The sequence below is a fragment of the Schistocerca serialis genome, chromosome 6 (genome assembly GCF_023864345.2).
Source record: "Schistocerca serialis cubense isolate TAMUIC-IGC-003099 chromosome 6, iqSchSeri2.2, whole genome shotgun sequence".
Lineage (NCBI taxonomy): Eukaryota > Metazoa > Arthropoda > Insecta > Orthoptera > Acrididae > Schistocerca > Schistocerca serialis.
In genome coordinates, this window is record NC_064643.1 from 438,755,672 (window position 1) to 438,773,770 (window position 18,099).

Consider the following 18,099-nt stretch of genomic DNA (forward strand, 5'->3'; position numbering starts at 1 on the left):
ACTAATGACTACTGAGGTCGCTGATATGGAGTACTTGGCAGTAAGTGCCAGCAAAATGCACCTAATACAAAAAACGTATGTTTTTGGGGGTGTCTGGATACTTTTGATCATATAGTGTATATCGTTTATGCTACCTGTTGAAGGGCTTTTGATTATTCAGTCACAGTCATTTCGTATCGGAAAGTGACAGGATGTAGTGCTTTAGTTGTTGACCAGTGGCCAATAACCAGCAGCAGGAGCAGTATCTAACTTATAAACAGCATTAGTTTAGTCATTTTTGATCTGCATCCTTCTAAAAGTGAACTATAACTGTTTATTCGTCGGTGCATACTGAGGTGACAAAAGTCATGGGATAGCGATATACACATCTATAGATAGCGGTAGCGTCGTATACACAAAGTATAAAAAGGCAGTGCGTTGGGGGAGCTGTCAAATGTACTCAGGTGACTCATGTGAAATGGTTTCCGAAGTCATTGTGTCTGCACGACGGGTATTAACAGATAGATGGTAGCTGGAGTTAGATGCATTTCCATTTCCGTAATTTGCCCGGAATTCAATATTCCGAGATCCTAAATGTCAAGGCTTGCCGAGAATACCAAATTTCAAGCATTACCTCTCTCCACGGACAAAGCAACCAACACCGTCCTGTTAACGAAAGAGAGCAGCGGCGTTTACGTAGAGTTGTCATTTTTAACAGACTAGCAACACGACGTCTAGAAAACTGTGGCTTGGTCAGATGAGTCGCGATTTTAGTTGGTAAGAGCTGATGATAGAGTTCGAGTGTGGCGCAGACTGTACGAAGCTATGGACACAGTTTGTCAACAAGGGCCGGCCGGTGTGGCCGAGCGGTTCTAGGCGCTTGAGTCTGGAACCGCGAGCGCTACGGTCGCAGGTTCGAATCCTGCCTCGGGCATGGATGTGTGTGATGTCCTTAGGTTAGTTAGGTTTAAGTACTTCTAAGTTCTTGGGGGACTTATGACCTCAGATGGTAAGTCCCATGGTGCTCAGAGCCATTTGAACCATTTGTCAACAACGCACTGAGCGAGTTGGTGCTGGCTCAATAATATTGTGGGCTGTGTTTACATGGTGTGGACTGTGTCCTCTGGTCTAATTGAGGAGATCACTGACTGGAAATGGTTATGTTCGGCTACTTGACGACCATTTTCAGCCTTTCATGAGCTACCTGTTGCCAAACAGTGATCGAATTTTTATGGATGACATTGTGCCATGTCACCGGGCCTCAACTGTTAGCAATTGGTTTGAAGAATATTCTGGACAATTCGAGCGAATGATTTAGCCACCCAGATTGACCGACATGAAACCCATCCAACATTTGTGGAATATAATCGAGAGGTCAGTTCGTGCACAAAATCCTGCAGTGGCAACACTTTCGGCATTATGGACGGTATAGAGGCAGATTGGCTCAATGTTTCTGTAAGGGACCTTCAACGACTTGTTGAGTCCATACCACGTCGAGTTGCCGCACTACACCGGGCAAAAGGAGGTCTGACACAATATTAGGAGGTACCCAATTAATTTTCTCACCTAAGCCTACAGGAGTGCTAATTTATTTTCACAGATGCTTACGTATTTTACAAGCGTTATCATCTCGTAAGCTGACTTTGTAGTCAACTTTCAGGTCATATGCGCCAATATCGTCCGATTCAATTTGAATTTGCGAATGTTGCAGACCTTAGCCGCTGACCAGTGAGCAGAACCAGTACTTAGTTTTTAGTCTATCACAGCTTTGGTTGGTACAGATTTTCGTGGTAAGTAGTTTTGCAAAGCAGCTAGTGTATAGGGACTGTGGTTGCTGGGCGAGGACTCAATATGAATTGGCCGCTGTCGGGTAACAGCTAGAGGTTGCGCTGGCCAAGCTTCAGGCTTCTGGCCTGAGCTACGGCGACAGTGGGTAACTTAGCTAAGGCTGCCGTACCTTCAGTGCCATAGAACTCTCATGGAAACCCCGTAGTCACCGCGTCTTCTGATAAACAACATCTGATCGATTTGTCCTCGGCCATGGGTGAGTGGCTGAAAGTGATGGTTGGTTCAAATGGCTCTGAGCACTATGGGACTTAACATCTCTGGTCATCAGTCCCCTAGAACTTAGAACTACTTAAACCTAACTAACCCAAGGACATCACACACATCCATGCCCGAGGCAGGATTCGAACCTGCGACCGTAGCAGTCGCGCGGTTCCGGACTGAGCGCCTGAACCGCTAGGCCACCGCGGCCGGCGGAAAGTGATGGGTTCGCATATTTCAGAATTGGTACCGGCCACAGGGCTATCCCTTTACGTCTTCGCAATTGGTATGAGACAGTACCTAATAGCACATCACATACAGCAGTAATCTGTTGAGCTAGTGATGGTGTTCCCTGCCAAGTCCGGGCAATCACGCGAGGATTACATGCTTCTCGTTGGAAGCTCCGACTATGGGCAGGTAATGGAGACCGTCAGGGAAACAGCAGGCAGGTCGGGAGAGAAGATGTACTCTTCTGAAGCTTGCTGTGAGGTCCTTTCCGAGATGTAGAAAAAGCCCTTCCAACAGCGGTAAATCTTTTGTCGGCGCGAGTGACCCATGCCTCCTTGATTCTGAGGACATCCTCGATTTCCTTAGATTCCCGCCTGCAATAAATCTTTGTGTGGAGTATCACCGAGCCAGGTGGCGGACTGGTAAGGCACTGTATGGGAACCCACGAGCCTGTATTTTATAAATGATCTGTCCACTGCAGCTGCAATAACAGATCGCTCCTCAGGGGCGTATCATGAGAAATAAAGTGGCAGAACAGAGTTTGAAGAACACGATAAGTTATAGGGCGGGGGCCTTAAGCAATGTATGCTGAGAGTGTCTCATTTAATTTTCTATTAATTCTGCATAGAGATGCGGAGGGGTTCATTAACTATGAAAGGCGAAATCAGGGCATACTGTACATTAATGTTTCATTTTGTAGATGACATAGCAAAAATTAAAGAAATCTAGCGTTAATTGAAAACAACTCATTGAGAACAAATAGTGCATAGCTGATCAGAACTGGTTATGATTACTAATTTTTGGGAAGTTTCTGAGGGGGATGGGAGTAATGAAATGATGACGCCTGTTTTTTAATCATCATTGTCCTGTCACGGAGTTGAACAATGAGTATGCAGTGACTCAAAGGCGAAAGGATGGCAACCAGTGAAATCAGACGTAATACTAGGGCAAAGCGACCGGTTGAGGTTCCTCAATTCCACAAATTCATGGAGTTAACGCGCCTATCCTGCCCAAAAATACTGCTGCTGCGACGAGAGCTTACCGTAGTCAGAAGGCGCTCTACGTCTCTCCTCAGAGTCTGGAGCCTGGTTGTGGTGGCCACTCCAAAGTATGTAACCAAGATCTTCTGCCCAAAGCCCAAGTGTTCTGTGGTGTCACCGCCAGACACCACACTTGCTAGGTGGTAGCTTTAAATCGGCCGCGGTCCATTTAGTACATGTCGGACCCGCGTGTCGCCACTGTGTGATCGCAGACCGAGCGCCACCACAAGGCAGGTCTCGAGATACGGAATAGCACTCGCCCCAGTTGTACGACGACTTTGCTAGCGACTACACTGACGAAGCCTTTCTCTCATTTGCCGAGAGACAGAATAGCCTTCAGCTAAGTCAATGGCTACGACCTAGCAAGGCGCCATTAACCATTTTAAGATAGAGTCTCACTTGTATCATCAAGGAATGCTGTATACAAATGATGGATTAAAAGTTAAGTATTATAGCAGCTACGTACTTTTCTTGCTACCATTCATTACGTATCCTGTTTCAGACCTCTCTCTAACCTACTTGAGATTAACGCGTGCCTTTCGGCTACTTCAGTGTGGCGTAGCTGTCTTGTTACGCCACAACATGTTCCTCTCTCTCTCTCTCTCCCTCTCTCTCTCTCTCTCTCTCTCCCCCTCCTCTCTCTCTCTCTCTCTCCCCCTCCTCTCTCTCTCTCTCTCTCTCTCTCTCTCTTTCTTTCTCTCCCTCTCTCCCTCCCCTTCCATAAGCCGCTGTCGAAGTCTCCTTCTCTTCCGTGTACCAAGTTAGAGTCCTCGAAAACACCATTTTTCTCGTTCTGGTGGCTGTTTCCTGTGCATCTAAAGTTTTTCGACCAGTCGCTAAATTTACCGCCAATACTGGCGAATGGTACGTTTTTGTAATGATTGCATTCCAGAGATTCCATAAAAATATGCACCCAAACCACTGACTTGCCGCCCACCTCAGTCTCAGTACAGGACATCCACCGATGAATGCTAGCGGTTTTGCCGCTGGCGCCTTTTCACCTTCGTGGCAAAACTAAAAGCAAAAAAATTATCGTGCTTATCTTGGCATCAAAGTGGCGGGCCACCAACCATGCAATAACAGTTTCAACCAGTTTTGGTACGCTTCCTAAAGATATTATCTGTGGCCGGAGCCTCTGCTTTCGCAACCTAAGCGAGACGCCTACAGCATTTATACGAAATCTCTCACTCCATCAGGAACGTTTTTCACGTCATCTTAGGGGTGCTTACTATGGCCATCAGCTTAAAATGGGGGAACAGTCGGGAGGGGGAAGGGGAGGAGCTGTGTTTTAACGCAGCGACAGAGTCTCACTATATTGTCCCCTGGTCCTGTGGCCTGGCTCCCCCATCCTCGTGGTTCCTACATAGCGATAAGTTCACTGTCCAGTCTGAAAGGAGGCTGCTTCCCGCATCACCACGTGGTGTGGTCGGCATCCTCATTCGAGCGTCCGCTCGCCCCGAAAGACCACTTGTTTGTCTCAATACGCAATTTGAATTCCAAGTGGGAATATCAAGCCTAATTGTCATTAACATGTTACTTCATCCCGTCATCTCATTCGTGAATGAGATATGGCTAGCCAGAGTAACTAACTACTTTTCAACTAGATTCGCATTCGGGAGGTTATCCATTAGGTTCCTCATCTCGCTTATGGGAAATGCTGTGATAGTTCCTATAGCAAGAAACGACTGACTTTCTACATCATCATTCCTCAATCTGACTTTGTCGCCAATGGGACATTATACCTTAGCTTTCTTCCTTCTTTCCTTTATCGAAATATTTCTCCAAATTTTATTAAAAATATGTAAACTATCTTTCCTTTGACCTTTCTGTAAATGCTGTCTCTTCCACCTCCTGTTCAGTTGTCTTTGGCCTCGTAACATTTCCGATCACTACACCACTAACTACTTGGAAAACGTCCGCCTTTTTCCCGAATGGTATCACGTATAATTTCATGTTTTGCTAGGCTATGACTTACAATTCTGTTTGCATTTTGCTTTTCGCTTTTTCTAGCAAAGGAAATGCTTCCAGAATTACTCCTATTATTTGTTTTAAATTGCGAATAGTACATTCTTAGCGAGTTTCTCATCTCGTTTATATGTGTCTAAGAAAGCGTTGTGATTTATCGGTTGTGTCGAGTATTTCGTGATTTGATGTGAAACTATCAATATGATTAGAACTGGCCCGCCCGGTTGGCCATGCGGTCTAACGCACGGCTTTCCGAGCGGGAAGGAGCGCCTAGTCCCCGGCACGAATCCGCCAGGCGGATTTGTGTCGAGGTCCGGTGAACCGGCCAGTCTGAGGATGGTTTTTAGGCGGTTTTCCATCTGCCTCGGCGAATGCGGGCTGGTTCCCCTTACTCCGCCCCAGTTACACTATGTCGGCGATTGCTGCGCAAACAAGTTCTCCACGTACGCGTACACCACCATTACTCTACCACGCAAACATAGGGGTTACACTCGTCTGGTGTGAGACGTTCCCTGGGGGTTCCACCGGGGGCTGATCCGCACAATAATCCTGGGTGCGGTGTGGGGCGGCGGAGGGGTGAAGTGGACTGCGGTAGTCGTCGTGGGGTTGCGGACCACTGCGACTGCGGCGGGGACGGAGCATCTCCGTCGTTTCCAGGTCCCTGGTTAACATGCAATACAATACAATGTTTAAAATTTGTGACTAGTTGTCTGAAACATTAAAGCTGTGTGCTGTACTGTAACTCGAACCGAAAACCTTTTCTTTGGTGGGCAGTGTTCTTACCGATTGAGCTATCCATACACGACTAAAGACCCACCCTCAGAGCCTCACTTCTGACTGTACCTCCATGCAAGGTGTGAGTATGCTCTGGTGGAGGATGGTGGGTCGGGGTGAGTCAAAGCCACTCGATGTCAGCAGAATCCCTATAATACTTATCAGTATATCTCAGTACACTGCATGACGGAGTTAAGGGAGTACTTTTTCGAAACGTCGTAATTGACTCACATTGTGACGGATGAGTTTTAAATTTGGCTCAGAGGTGCCTAAAGCCCTTTTCTGTAATTCTGTAAAAGCGTGACACCCTGCGACGTCATGCTCGTTCTCGACCACACTCCAAACACCAAGGTGTCGACACAGGAGAAGAAAAGGCCACAGTGCGGAAGTTCATGTGAGGTTAAGGGGGGTTAATTATGTCAAACTGGCGTCATATTTCACCAAAATTCTGCCCTACGCTACCGTGGACATGGTACCTGATGGTAAGGTCGTCACAGCCCCTCTTACGAACATTTCACCCCTTTTTTTTGGCATCTCTGCGATGGAAGTCAGAACCGCGACTCTCAGCAGTGCGTCAATGAAAGTCCCTTGAGTGTTGATTCCCACACATATCGCGGTCGAAAATAACAATTCGTAGTGCGATGAGCAACAGGAAGATGTTATTGACAGCCATCGACACTGCTGACACCCTCGGGCGTTCCAACCCTTCCCTAAGGACGTTGTTAGGTTGCATCCCCACTCAATGCGATCGCACCCATTTAGAGTGCAGCACGACCGGAATTTTTACTCTCGTTTATAGGTTGGAACCACTAGGGACTATTCAAAACCATTCAACGAAATTTGAATGTGATCTGAAGCAGCAAAGGATAGTTATGCTTTTTCAGCCCTCCTCTTTTGCACTCTCTTGTGTCCTGAAGAAAACGACAAAGCATCTCTTTAAGACCCCTTAGTTCGGCAACTCCTCCTGTGCCACCCATGCAACTTTATTGAGCACGTTACAAACGTACCTGTCAGAAATTTCGACACCAGTTCAGCTTAGCGGTCGCTATAACGGCTGATGGTAAGCAAATCCTTCGACACCCCTTTGGTGCAGTTTCCCTGCCTTCAGGCGCTGTAGCAGCCTCCAGGGTAAATTAGTGTCAAAGTTCCCGACAGTTACATTTGTAACGTGCGCAACTAAGTTGGGTGGGCGGCACCGAGAGTGTTGCCGAACTGTGGCGAGGGTGAGGGGTGGGGGAGGGGGTGGGGGGCATAGGGGGCACTTTTCGCTTTTAGTCATGCTCATACTTATGTTTCACTTCCGCGTGGGAATCAAAGCCCCAGGGAAAGGGGTGGTTTCATTGTCGCCCTTTATGCCACTCCCTGAGGCCTTTTCGTGTCGATTCTGAGCGGTGGAATGTCTGAAATGTTTTACTCGGCCACCTGCAAGAAAACCGTGTTATTTCAGTGCTGGGTGTCGCTGTTCTGGCTTCCATCGCAGAGACTTCGAAACAGGGGTGAAAAGTTGGTAAGAGGGGCTGTGACGACCTTCCCATCGTGTGACACGTCCACGGTAGCGCTGAGCAGAATTTTGGTGGAATCTGATGCCAATCTGATATAATTAACCCATCTTAACCTCACATGAACTTTCGCACTGTAGCCTTTCCTTCTCATGAGTCGACATCTTGGCTTTTGAAGCTTGTTCGAGACCGAGGATGACGTCGCAGGGCGTCATGCTTTTACACCATTACAGGCGAAGGTTGTAGGCACCTCTAAGGATAATTTCAAACTTACACGTCGCACTGGGAGACAATATGGGGTTTCGAGAAAGGGATCCTATAATCTTATTGCGAAGTGTAGTAGCTCAGACAAACAGCTGTTGGGCGTTGGAAGGTGGGCATCGGCCCACGGATCTCAGCTGCTAAGGCCAGTGCAGACGGGTGGCGGAGTGAAATTGCTTGGCAAAAGTTCCTGGTTAGTAGCTGAGCTGCGTTAGAAGCTGATCCAGATATGACCATGCCAAGTGCTGGATGGGCCGTGAAAGCCTGCCCCAGTGGCGATTGGTGACAGGAGTACAGATATCCAGCAGCAAACTGGGTCTGGTTGGCAGCACCTGCCACTGGCGGACGGCCAGTGGCTCGGTGGCTAGGAGGGCCTATCTTCAACATACCACCAAACAATGTTGTGGGCCGGTAGGTGGTCCTGTCAGGAAGAAGGTGGAGCGGTAGCGACCTCACGATGGAAGCCGATACTGTGACGGACACGAACACAATGACCTGCCGATTCGATCCCATGACCAGCCTAGTTCGACGGCCAATATTTATACACGCCAAAGCGGGTTTGTTGTTGTGATGCTGCCGCAAATGTTATGTACGACGTGTGCTAAAGTGTCCCTGGTTCCAGTAAGCCTCTGGACAGTGGCAGACGGCCGACAATGCGCAGCGGGTGCTGTAGTGTAATGCTGCGCCAGTATATTGCGACTAGTGTCATTTCTATGGCATCGAGCCTTCTCGCCTAGGCTGGTCCCATTAAACCTGTCTCACAGTTTTCAAGCTTCACAGAAGTTCTCTTGTGTTTTTCCAGATTTACATTTTATATTGCATGTGCAGATGTTAATAGCATTCAATAATCTCAGGCAGTACTACCGAAAGCATAACAGGGAGTAAGTTTTCAGTTCCCACGCTACCTGAAGTAACCGCTGGACCATCTGACATTGCCAGTAGAAGGTGGGATGAGGTGCTGTGGCTAGCCTTGAGAAAGATAGTTACATCGACCAAAGATACATAGGGTAGCCACAGACATTCTGACGCAAAGCAAATGGTTTTTTTGATAGATATTTACTAATAAATGCCACTTTTTCTGCTACATATACTGGGAGAAGCCTACTGGTCATAAGCACTTTCATACAACTACATTGTGATGCAAGAAAGCAGTCGTTTCAATAAACAAGTGAACAATGTTTAAGATAATGAAGTTGTAAGAACAGCTACGATATTTCACGATTATAAATACGAGATCCAGACTGCACGCCATAGTCGCCAGTCACCGATAAGGTACTTTCCGAACTAGCTCTGTTCTGTCTGTTACTGTCTTTTCGTAAATAAACACATCATAAAGGCAGCCACAAACATTTTTCAAGTGATATGGCTTGTCGCATCATCACTTAGAAATTACAGCGTATTATAGAGCTGCGCTTTCCAGAGAATCCGATGGCCCTAATACTGCTTCTGCGAGGAACATCAACTACGAGAGCTTTGCAGCAAAATAGGCAGGAGGAATTCCTACGCGACGACTCACTAAGATATCTAACGACACGTTGTCTTAATCCCTGTAAATTTCGAATGGAAAAGCACTCCCATTCATGCTGTACGCCTATTATGTCATCCTATACGGACTCACTAAGTAAACTGTGACATTTCAGGAGATTTACTGAAGCGGGGGCATCTTAGGCTATAATCCGCGAAACAAACGATGTCGTGCATAAATGGCTTAGCCACAGGTTTGGGGATTGTTTGTAGAATGAAATTTTCAATCTACAACAATATGTGTGCACACTCCATTTCAGAGTGAAAGATTCATACTGCTTCAATGGTACTTAACCTTAGGTGGATGTTTGAATTTGACCTCTGTTTACTCGTACAGCCATTTGTAGTTTTTTAGTTTAAAAAGTTAGCTTTCTACTATTCTCATGTCAACTGTAAAGGACAATAATAACGATGATTTTGCCCAGTCATTTGAATTCTGATTTACACTGCTGTTCTCCGTTGACTGCGCAGACATGAAGGACTTCGGCCACCTGTCGAGCAAGACGGTGACGGAGGTGCTGATGCTGGAGATGAAGATGGCGCCCGCCGCCAAGACTTACCTGGTGTCCGGATACCCCAGGAGCATGCGCGACGTCGTCGAGTACACCGAGAAGGTAAGACCGCAGCTCGTGCCTTTACCGGCCATGTTTCTACCAGCCCTGGATGCTCGAGGGCTGTGTACTTCTCTGTGGATATTACTGTAGAAACGTCTGCACAAAGTTTATAAGAGGTGGAGCCCCTCCACGCCCACACCGGCATGATGGCCAACACAAAAGGTCTACTGCCATCTCTGCATAAGGGTTAGTATTCACTAAAGTGAGGTGTCGCAGGATGTGGGTACTGCGATGTCTGCGTACGTCTGGTTAGGATTAACCATTAATACGCGCTCATCTGGAGATAGATTGGTCGAAATCTGACGAAGGGTAGCGGTTTGAAGGGCAGAGGAAAAAAAGTGCCAAAGCAAGAGCCAAGGGAAAAAAACCTCTGCGAAAGTTAGGTCGGGCGGCAAGAGCAGTAGCGGTTGTCTTGCTGCCTGCGATGGTTGTGTAAGGATAGGCTTTGTTAGTAGTGGGTATCATGCATGTCGATACCTTGACGTTGTGCGTTTGAGCTGCTCGGCGGCTGGCGCTGGGTGCTGGTACAGAGTCCTCGTTCAGCGTCCTGCAACCTGCAACAGTTAGGTTTGTTATCGGTCTTGTGTCCGATAGGTCATATACCGGAGGCACAGTGTGAGGGAATGTTGGCAGATTGTTTGTGCGTCTGTGGGCGAGCTCGTCGGTGTCCCTGCTGTGGCCTGTTGGTTGGCTCTAATAGCAGCTGGTAGTTGCCAGTCAGTGTTGCTGATATGCAGGGGCTTACCGGCGTTTGTCGCTGTTTGCGTATGTTAGTTTACCGTAGGTGGTTATGCCCTAGCTAGCAGTACACAAAGTTTAAGCTAACAGGTATACAGGGTGAGGAAAAATTAGCGCACTCGGACTTCGTAGCGCGATTCCTCACATGCTGCGCATATTTTAGGCTGCAAATGGACTTAAAAGATTGGCAATCTGGCAACACTGTAATCACGTGTACAGTAACTACTTCTGTCAGTATATGGCAATATTGCTGTGTAGTTGGTGCAATGTAGAGTGTTTTGGGTTAGCATGCAGAAAGTCTAGGGTTCGAGTCTCGGTCGAAGCTTATTTGTTTTCATTTGCTAAAAGTAGTCTGCGTAGTACAGTATCTGACAGCTTAATCGTCATAAAGCGATTTCAGAACGTTTGGAGTTACATACTACGAACACAGAAACGGAAATACAGTCGTCTTCATTGGTTAGCTTTTTTTAAAAAAAAACTTTCGCACGTCGTAGATGCGAATTGTTCCGCACCACTGCATCTACTAGATTCCAAACCTGTTTTGTGTTACCCTCACCCAATGGTCCGATCGATTAATACCAACTATGCTACGTTCACAGGTCCATTACATTTCGTAAGCGCCTTACGTCACCAGCAGGGCTAGCAGCCTGCTTTGCAAATAATTTCGATGGGACCATCGGTGGAGTGTACACTCAAAACAGGTTTGGAATTTAGTAGATACAGTGGCGTGAAACAATTCGCGTCCGCGAGGTGCTAAAGGTTTCTTTAAAAGTTGATCAACGTAAAAGATTTCATTTCCATTTCTGTGTTCGTAGCACGTAACTGCAAATGTTTTGTGGAACACCCACTGCAATCACTGTATGTCGATTGAGACGCCAGGAAGCGTACCACGGAAACTACTGTTAGCAAATAAAAACAAATAAGCCTCGACCCAGAATCGAACCCTGACTTCTTGCATGCTAACCCAAAATGCTATCCACTGCACCAACTGCACAGCACTACTGCTATGTGCTGACAGGGGTAGTTACTGCATACATGATTAAAATGTTGCCAGATTGCCAATCTTAAAGAGGAAGCGCGCTGCGAAGTCCAAGTAAGCGATTTTTTCTTCGCCCTGTGTAGCAGGGAAAGAGTACAGACAGTGGCTGCTTCCGGAATCAAATGCATTGCTTTTTGCTTGTAATTTTACTGATGTTCACTAAATAAATCAACACTTTCGTATCCTAGTCGGAAATACGTGGAAACAAAGTTTGTGATCACTCGCACAGACATTGCTGATGCGGAAATCAGTGGAGCAAATAGACAGTTCTGCGTGGCCGGTCACAACAGAGTTCACTTTATTCAAGTGTTGGCCAGTACCAAAGTCCAGGAACAGCGAAGGTACTCGTAAAGTGTGAGGAGTCTGCCCAAAGAGTGGTCCGAATCGGGGAAATGTAAACAGATCAGGCTGAGATGAGTAAAATCGTGTGGCACTTAGACAACGTTCTGGATTGAACGAGAGAGACAGAAGCGACCGGCCGTGGTATTTACCAGCGGTGTCACATCAGAAGACATGAGCACCTCACATGATGGTTGCATCCTCCACAGGACCATGCATCAACCCAGCCAGGGAATCTATGAACACCTGACTGCATCTATATTCGTTCTGGGCATTGTAAAGCGTACATGGAAAGTTCCGCATGTTTCTCCATATTATATGTGTGGACTGCGGCCAGTAGCTCGAGCTCCTATAATTAATTTTTATCTATAGCAGTTCATAAGTAACTGTGAAGAGTTACCACAAAAGAAGAAAAGTGGGCAGTGTTGTGGAAAATTTTTTCTCTTGAATTGATGGTAGAGGAATGCCTCAGCACAATGCTTCCTATGATGCTAGACAACTGTCAGCATCACTTTACAATATTCCTAGACAATGGCCTTCGCTAGGGCGCTTTCTGCTCAAGTGAATGTTGTTGCATTACCAAACCTTTTGAAGGATAATTAGTTGACACCATGACAGTCATAAGGGGCCTATTAACATTAGCGGGTCACACAATTCAACCAGACCATGTCAAAGTCAGGAAGCTTGATTTTATTAGTGATGGTTATGAGGTCGTAGTTGTTAAACGCAGCGTTAAAATGTAGGCTCAACCACCTTTCACAATGCATATGCGTTAAAATTGATGCTTTTAGAATGAGCAAGCCGTCCTTATCAGAAAGATAACGACGCCATTAGAATAGAAAAATTTCTCAGTTGGCGATGCGTGCATGGAAGAAATCTCTCTTGTCCTCGTTATTTTGTCAAACGACGGGAAGGCTTAAATTAAAACGGTCGGACGGGAGCTCCAATCAACTAGACAGCGACTCCAGAATCTTAGGTCTCCTCAACGCCACTCGGTTTTCGTTAGAACTATGTTAGATCATGTCGGTCAAACATTTAAAGCTCTTGGGTGATAGGCAGTACATAATATCACATACAAATTTCGAATTCATGAGAAGGTATCAATGAATTCATTTATAGTGCAAGTATTACCTTTCTCTTTTGTTTCCTAAAGCCATCTTTAGTGCATTTTCCTCCTTTTATCATCTTCTGTACTCAAATAGTTGTTTTCACGTTCCCGTGCGCCTGTATTTCACAGTAATAATTAAATATAGCACTATGTGCTTGTTTGTCATTTATGTTACACTAAAGATAAAATCCTTTGTCGCAATTTTGTGTATTGACTTCGCAGCACATTGATTTCTTCTGTAAACTGAGATTACAGCGTGTAACTGTTTTTTTTTCTTTTTAATTATAAAGGGGCCCCCCTTCTCCACTCTCAGCTCATCCAAAGATTCTTCGTCGGCGAGCTTCAATGGTTTAGTTAAATTTAAACGTAAAGGTTGTGTCCCGACAAAGGGTGATTCATAATTTTCTGACGTTTACAACAATAAAGAAGATAATCAAGAAATAAATGGCATGAAATGAAACTGTAAATCTTTCTCAGAGTCCACGTGCCGTGACGAGAATTCCTTTTTGAGAACTGAAACATTTATGGTGTATAGCAAGAACAAAAAGTGTAGTTCTTTATAATGAAAATTAATTTACGAGTATCTTGGCGTACTGCTCTTCTTAAAGCAAAATAACAGAACGAAGGACAAACACAATTGACAGCAGATGGCCGAATTGACAGCCCGTCTTAAGAGTTTAGAAGCCGGCGTCGTTACTTGGCTGTCAGATGGAAAAATGAAATATTCGCTGGTCATTGTACAAAAATAATAATCTTTATCGAAGCACTTTGTCGAAACCGTTCTTCTGTGGGTGATAAATTAATCATCTTCTAAATCAAAAGACCCTGACAGAAATATTAAATTAAAAAAATAAATAAATAAACTGGCAGCAGACATTCTCTCCGATAACCCGAGTAAATGTTCACCTCCAGAGATTACGTCCTGTTTGGGAATAAAATGTACCTCAAGTAAAGGAAATTTAAATATAGATGGCTAGCGAATGTTTTCAAATGTTCAAAAATGTTCAAATGTGTGTGAAATCTTATGGGACTTAACTGCTAAGGTCATCAGTCCCTAAGCTTACACACTACTTAACCTAAATTATCCTAAGAACAAACACACACACCCATGCCTGAAGGAGGACTCGAACCTCCGCCGGGACCAGCCGCACAGTCCATGACCGCTGCACCTTAAGACCGCTCGGCTAATCCCGCGCGGCTAACGAATGTTTTCATCCTACCCTTCCCGAATTTGACTGAGTCGCGCGGTTTTTGTAGGTGTTTGTTAATTCGTAATTCTTGCTGCAAGCCGCTAATACCAGTACTTTATTACATAAGGATCTGTAACATTAATGGTCAACGTACAACACCGTATATGCAAAAATTGCATAATATGAGAAGGAAGGCAACCGAAACGTCAGCAAGAAGATATGCCACAAGAAAAGTAAATTGGCACAGCGGAGTTAGTCGGCGAGAAATGCAAAACTAGGACACGCCCATTCGTTAACTGAGGATAGTCACTGGCCTTCTGTCTTGTGGAAAAATCTACGAGGCCAGAAATAGACAAACCTAGATGTGCAGCTCATCCTTTTGAGGATGTAAATAAGTATTTCGCCACGCCTTCATCTCTACTTGACCACAGCACAAGTACGAAAACCATCGAATCCTTTTCAGTGTCTGTTGTCGGTACAAACGAAAAAATTTTTCTGCAGCTGGTAACACAGTCAGGAAGTCAGTTACGGGAATTCGTTCTACAGCTGCAGGACACGACAATATTACAATACAAATGTTCAGTTTCCTCTTCGAGCCGTTACTGTATATTATAATGTATGTTTTTAACCACTCTTTGTCCTCCAGCTTGTTCCTAATGGCCTGAAAAAGGGACTCGACCCTAAAAAGGAATCTGCCAAAGAGCCTTCTGACTACAGGTCCATTCGTACTTTACCAGCATTATTCAAGACTTTAGAGTACATATTTCGCAATCAGCTTACCGATTACTTAACAGCAAATAACCCTTCGGATGAATACCAATGTGGGTTCCGAAAAAATCGCAGCCTGACGATTTCTCTTATAAAAGTGACTGACGAAGTGAAAGAAGCTATGGGCCAACAAGAGGCGCTTATTATGTGCATTATGGATTTCAGCAAAGGTTTCGATACTGTCGACTTTGATATTCTACTATACAATGGTATAGTAGAATACCATATAATAGTATATATTCCACTATACAATGGTGCCACTCATATCTTACATACCGTCAACAGTTCTTCTACGAAGAATGTGGGGATAATTCTGGACCATCGTATAGAATGAACTGAACACACAACTGCAGTCTGTAAGAAGGTGTCAGCATCACTTCATTCGCTGCAGAAGTATAAAAGAGTATTACCTCTCGAGCTTAAAAAGAAGCTCGTAGAGTCATTATTATTCCTCACCCTTGATTATGGTATGATCTCATAAATAAGACAGCTGACATCGGCTCTAATTGGCGATGACTGCTTGTGTGCGATACATCTGTGACGTGCACTATTGAGACCGTATCACTCCTGCCGTCGACGTCTTCTCAATCACTGCACTCCTTCCTATTCATCTTCAACCCATACGCTGCTATTACAGACATAGCATAAATATTCGTTGACAAATTAAAATCCTCTCTGTACCCCTACACAACACTGTCATGTTCTCTAAATCATTTCCTGTGTCCAGAACCCGACTATGGAACCATCTTCCTCAAAATATTAGAGAAATTAAAATAATTTCAAACTTCAAAACACGGCTAATGGCTCACCTTCTCTCACAACAGCTCTCTCTTCTTGCAGCTCACCCTCATCAACCCTCCCTCTCCCATCACTTTTCCCTCTCCTTCTCTACAGAGTTCTCTATTGAACTTCTCTTCTTTCCTAGAAGCCACTGTCACTTTCATTTCAGTCCTTTCCTCTTTCATTTGCTCTGCCCTTCTTCTGATACCAAGTAAGACTTCAAAAGTAATGAACATCATTCTTAATGTCTCCATTATTTTATCATTATTAGTGTTATTATTATTATTGATAATTATTATTTTTAATAACAATCCAAATTATTATTATTGTGACTGTTATGTAACATTTTTCTGTGTTGTTCCCGGTCAGAGTTAAGACAGGGCCTGAAGGTCCTTATGTGGTCAGGCTAAATAAGCAATAATTAAATAACTAAGTAAATAAATAAAATCGTAGAGGCTTATCTAACTGCGACAACGGGCGAAAACATTCAGTCTTGCTTCTGTGAAGCGTCTGTGAGTGGACGATTCTGGAATATCTCGTTCCCTCCAGCCTTCTTGTGTTAATAAAAACTCATTTTTCTAATATTTTTTTTCCTAGCCAGTATTAGCTGAAAGCCCATGTTCCGCGACATCTAATTAACGGAAGTCCATGTTTAGAGCATCTAATTAATACTAATCAAATATATATCTAACAGCTTTTGTCGATTTATATTTTAACTTTATTACAAGAATAATTGATGTAAAATTGCCCACTGCAGCATATCAGCCGCAAACATTGCCAAAGATACTATACTGTGAGCCTAATATAAGCTTATAAAAAAAGATGTGGTGTTCAGATATCTTGTTTTTTAACTTTCCTAACAAACATGCCACATTAAGTATACCTTTTTGGATAATTGTCAAACGGAGATAAGAGTAACATAAGTATTTGCGAGACGTAGAAGCATTTGGATACAGGGAAGCTTCGTCGTAGCTACATGACGCAAGTGAAATATTGATCCGCCACTATCCGGCAGAGTTGTCGTTGCTCATGATATTTCGAGGTGTATCTTCACTCATCCTGCTTCGTGTGCGTGTCTCGTGTTTGCCCTAGTCTTAAACTTGTATGATCGATATCTGCTCGTTGGGACACTTTCCGTTAGTCGATTGCGGCAGTTAGAAAGGATCCCAATGCTTCCGTTAGGCAGATAGCGTTCACAAAAAACGCCGATGCCCGTAGCCATTAGCAACATGCTTATAAATCAACTGCTCATCACGGTAGATTTGTATCTACGGTTACTAATTGAGAATAATGTATGTGTGCTGCTAAAAAAAAGCCAATTCACATTTTCCACAGCAGTCGGTGGTGAAGTGTTATCAGATAGAATTCCTTATTCCACAGCATTCAAGAAAACGTTACCGAAATTTGTGGTTGTCTTAGTTCAATGTTAACTGTATAAGAATGTACAAAGTATCAATTATCACATAAATTTCGTAAATGAAAGAATTATAGTGCTAGTAACACAATGAACAAGAGGTTGCAACTAAACCTTTTGTCAAACAGCATGAAAAAAGAAAATTCAAATATCAGTAACTAGAGATATACTTTCCTTCAGGGAAAGATCAGCTTGTACAGAACTTTGGGAACTTCAAGGTTATGAGACAATTTCGTAAAAACGCACACTTTACTTCTTTTACAGTACAGAAACAGTTCGAATGTAGTTAATGCAGGTATAGAATAAATTTCTTTATTTCCGTCTATGATCACAAAATGTTAGGTCCACAGACTATAGGTTTCGGGTAGCAATGTACATCTTCCAACTACTGAAGCCGGTAGTCTAAGGAGCTAACATTTTGTGGTAGGACCTAACATTTTGTGATCATACACGGAAATAAAGAAATTTATTCTACATTTTCTGCATCACTGTTCGATTCAAGACCATCTCGCAGCTTGTGAAAGTTAATGCAAGTAGTAACACACGTAGCACTAAATAATTATATCACACAAACTGAGTGTAGTTAAAAGGAACAGACAGTCTCGGTGTTGTTACTTTACATGTTAGATGAGAAAAGGGAATGAATCGTTAGTAGCCAAATTCAGCTCCACTACGTGATACAGCACTCGCCTATAAATGCTGCAAATGGAATCAGATGGATCTATTCCTATTACTAACAATGAGCTAATACTCGGTTAACATTGACGTCAAGTCTTGCGTTTACATGTGTTTT

General features: G+C 44.3%; 1 protein-coding gene across 1 annotated transcript in view; it reads left to right on the forward strand.

Moving 5' to 3' along the window:
* LOC126483907 (adenylate kinase isoenzyme 5) overlaps window positions 1-18,099 on the forward strand; it is a 454,419-nt gene that overhangs the window by 244,766 nt on the left and 191,554 nt on the right. The window contains exon 4 of the mRNA XM_050107178.1: window positions 9,788-9,930. Within this exon, the coding sequence (XP_049963135.1) occupies window positions 9,788-9,930 (143 nt within the window). The remainder of the gene's footprint in view (window positions 1-9,787; window positions 9,931-18,099) is intronic.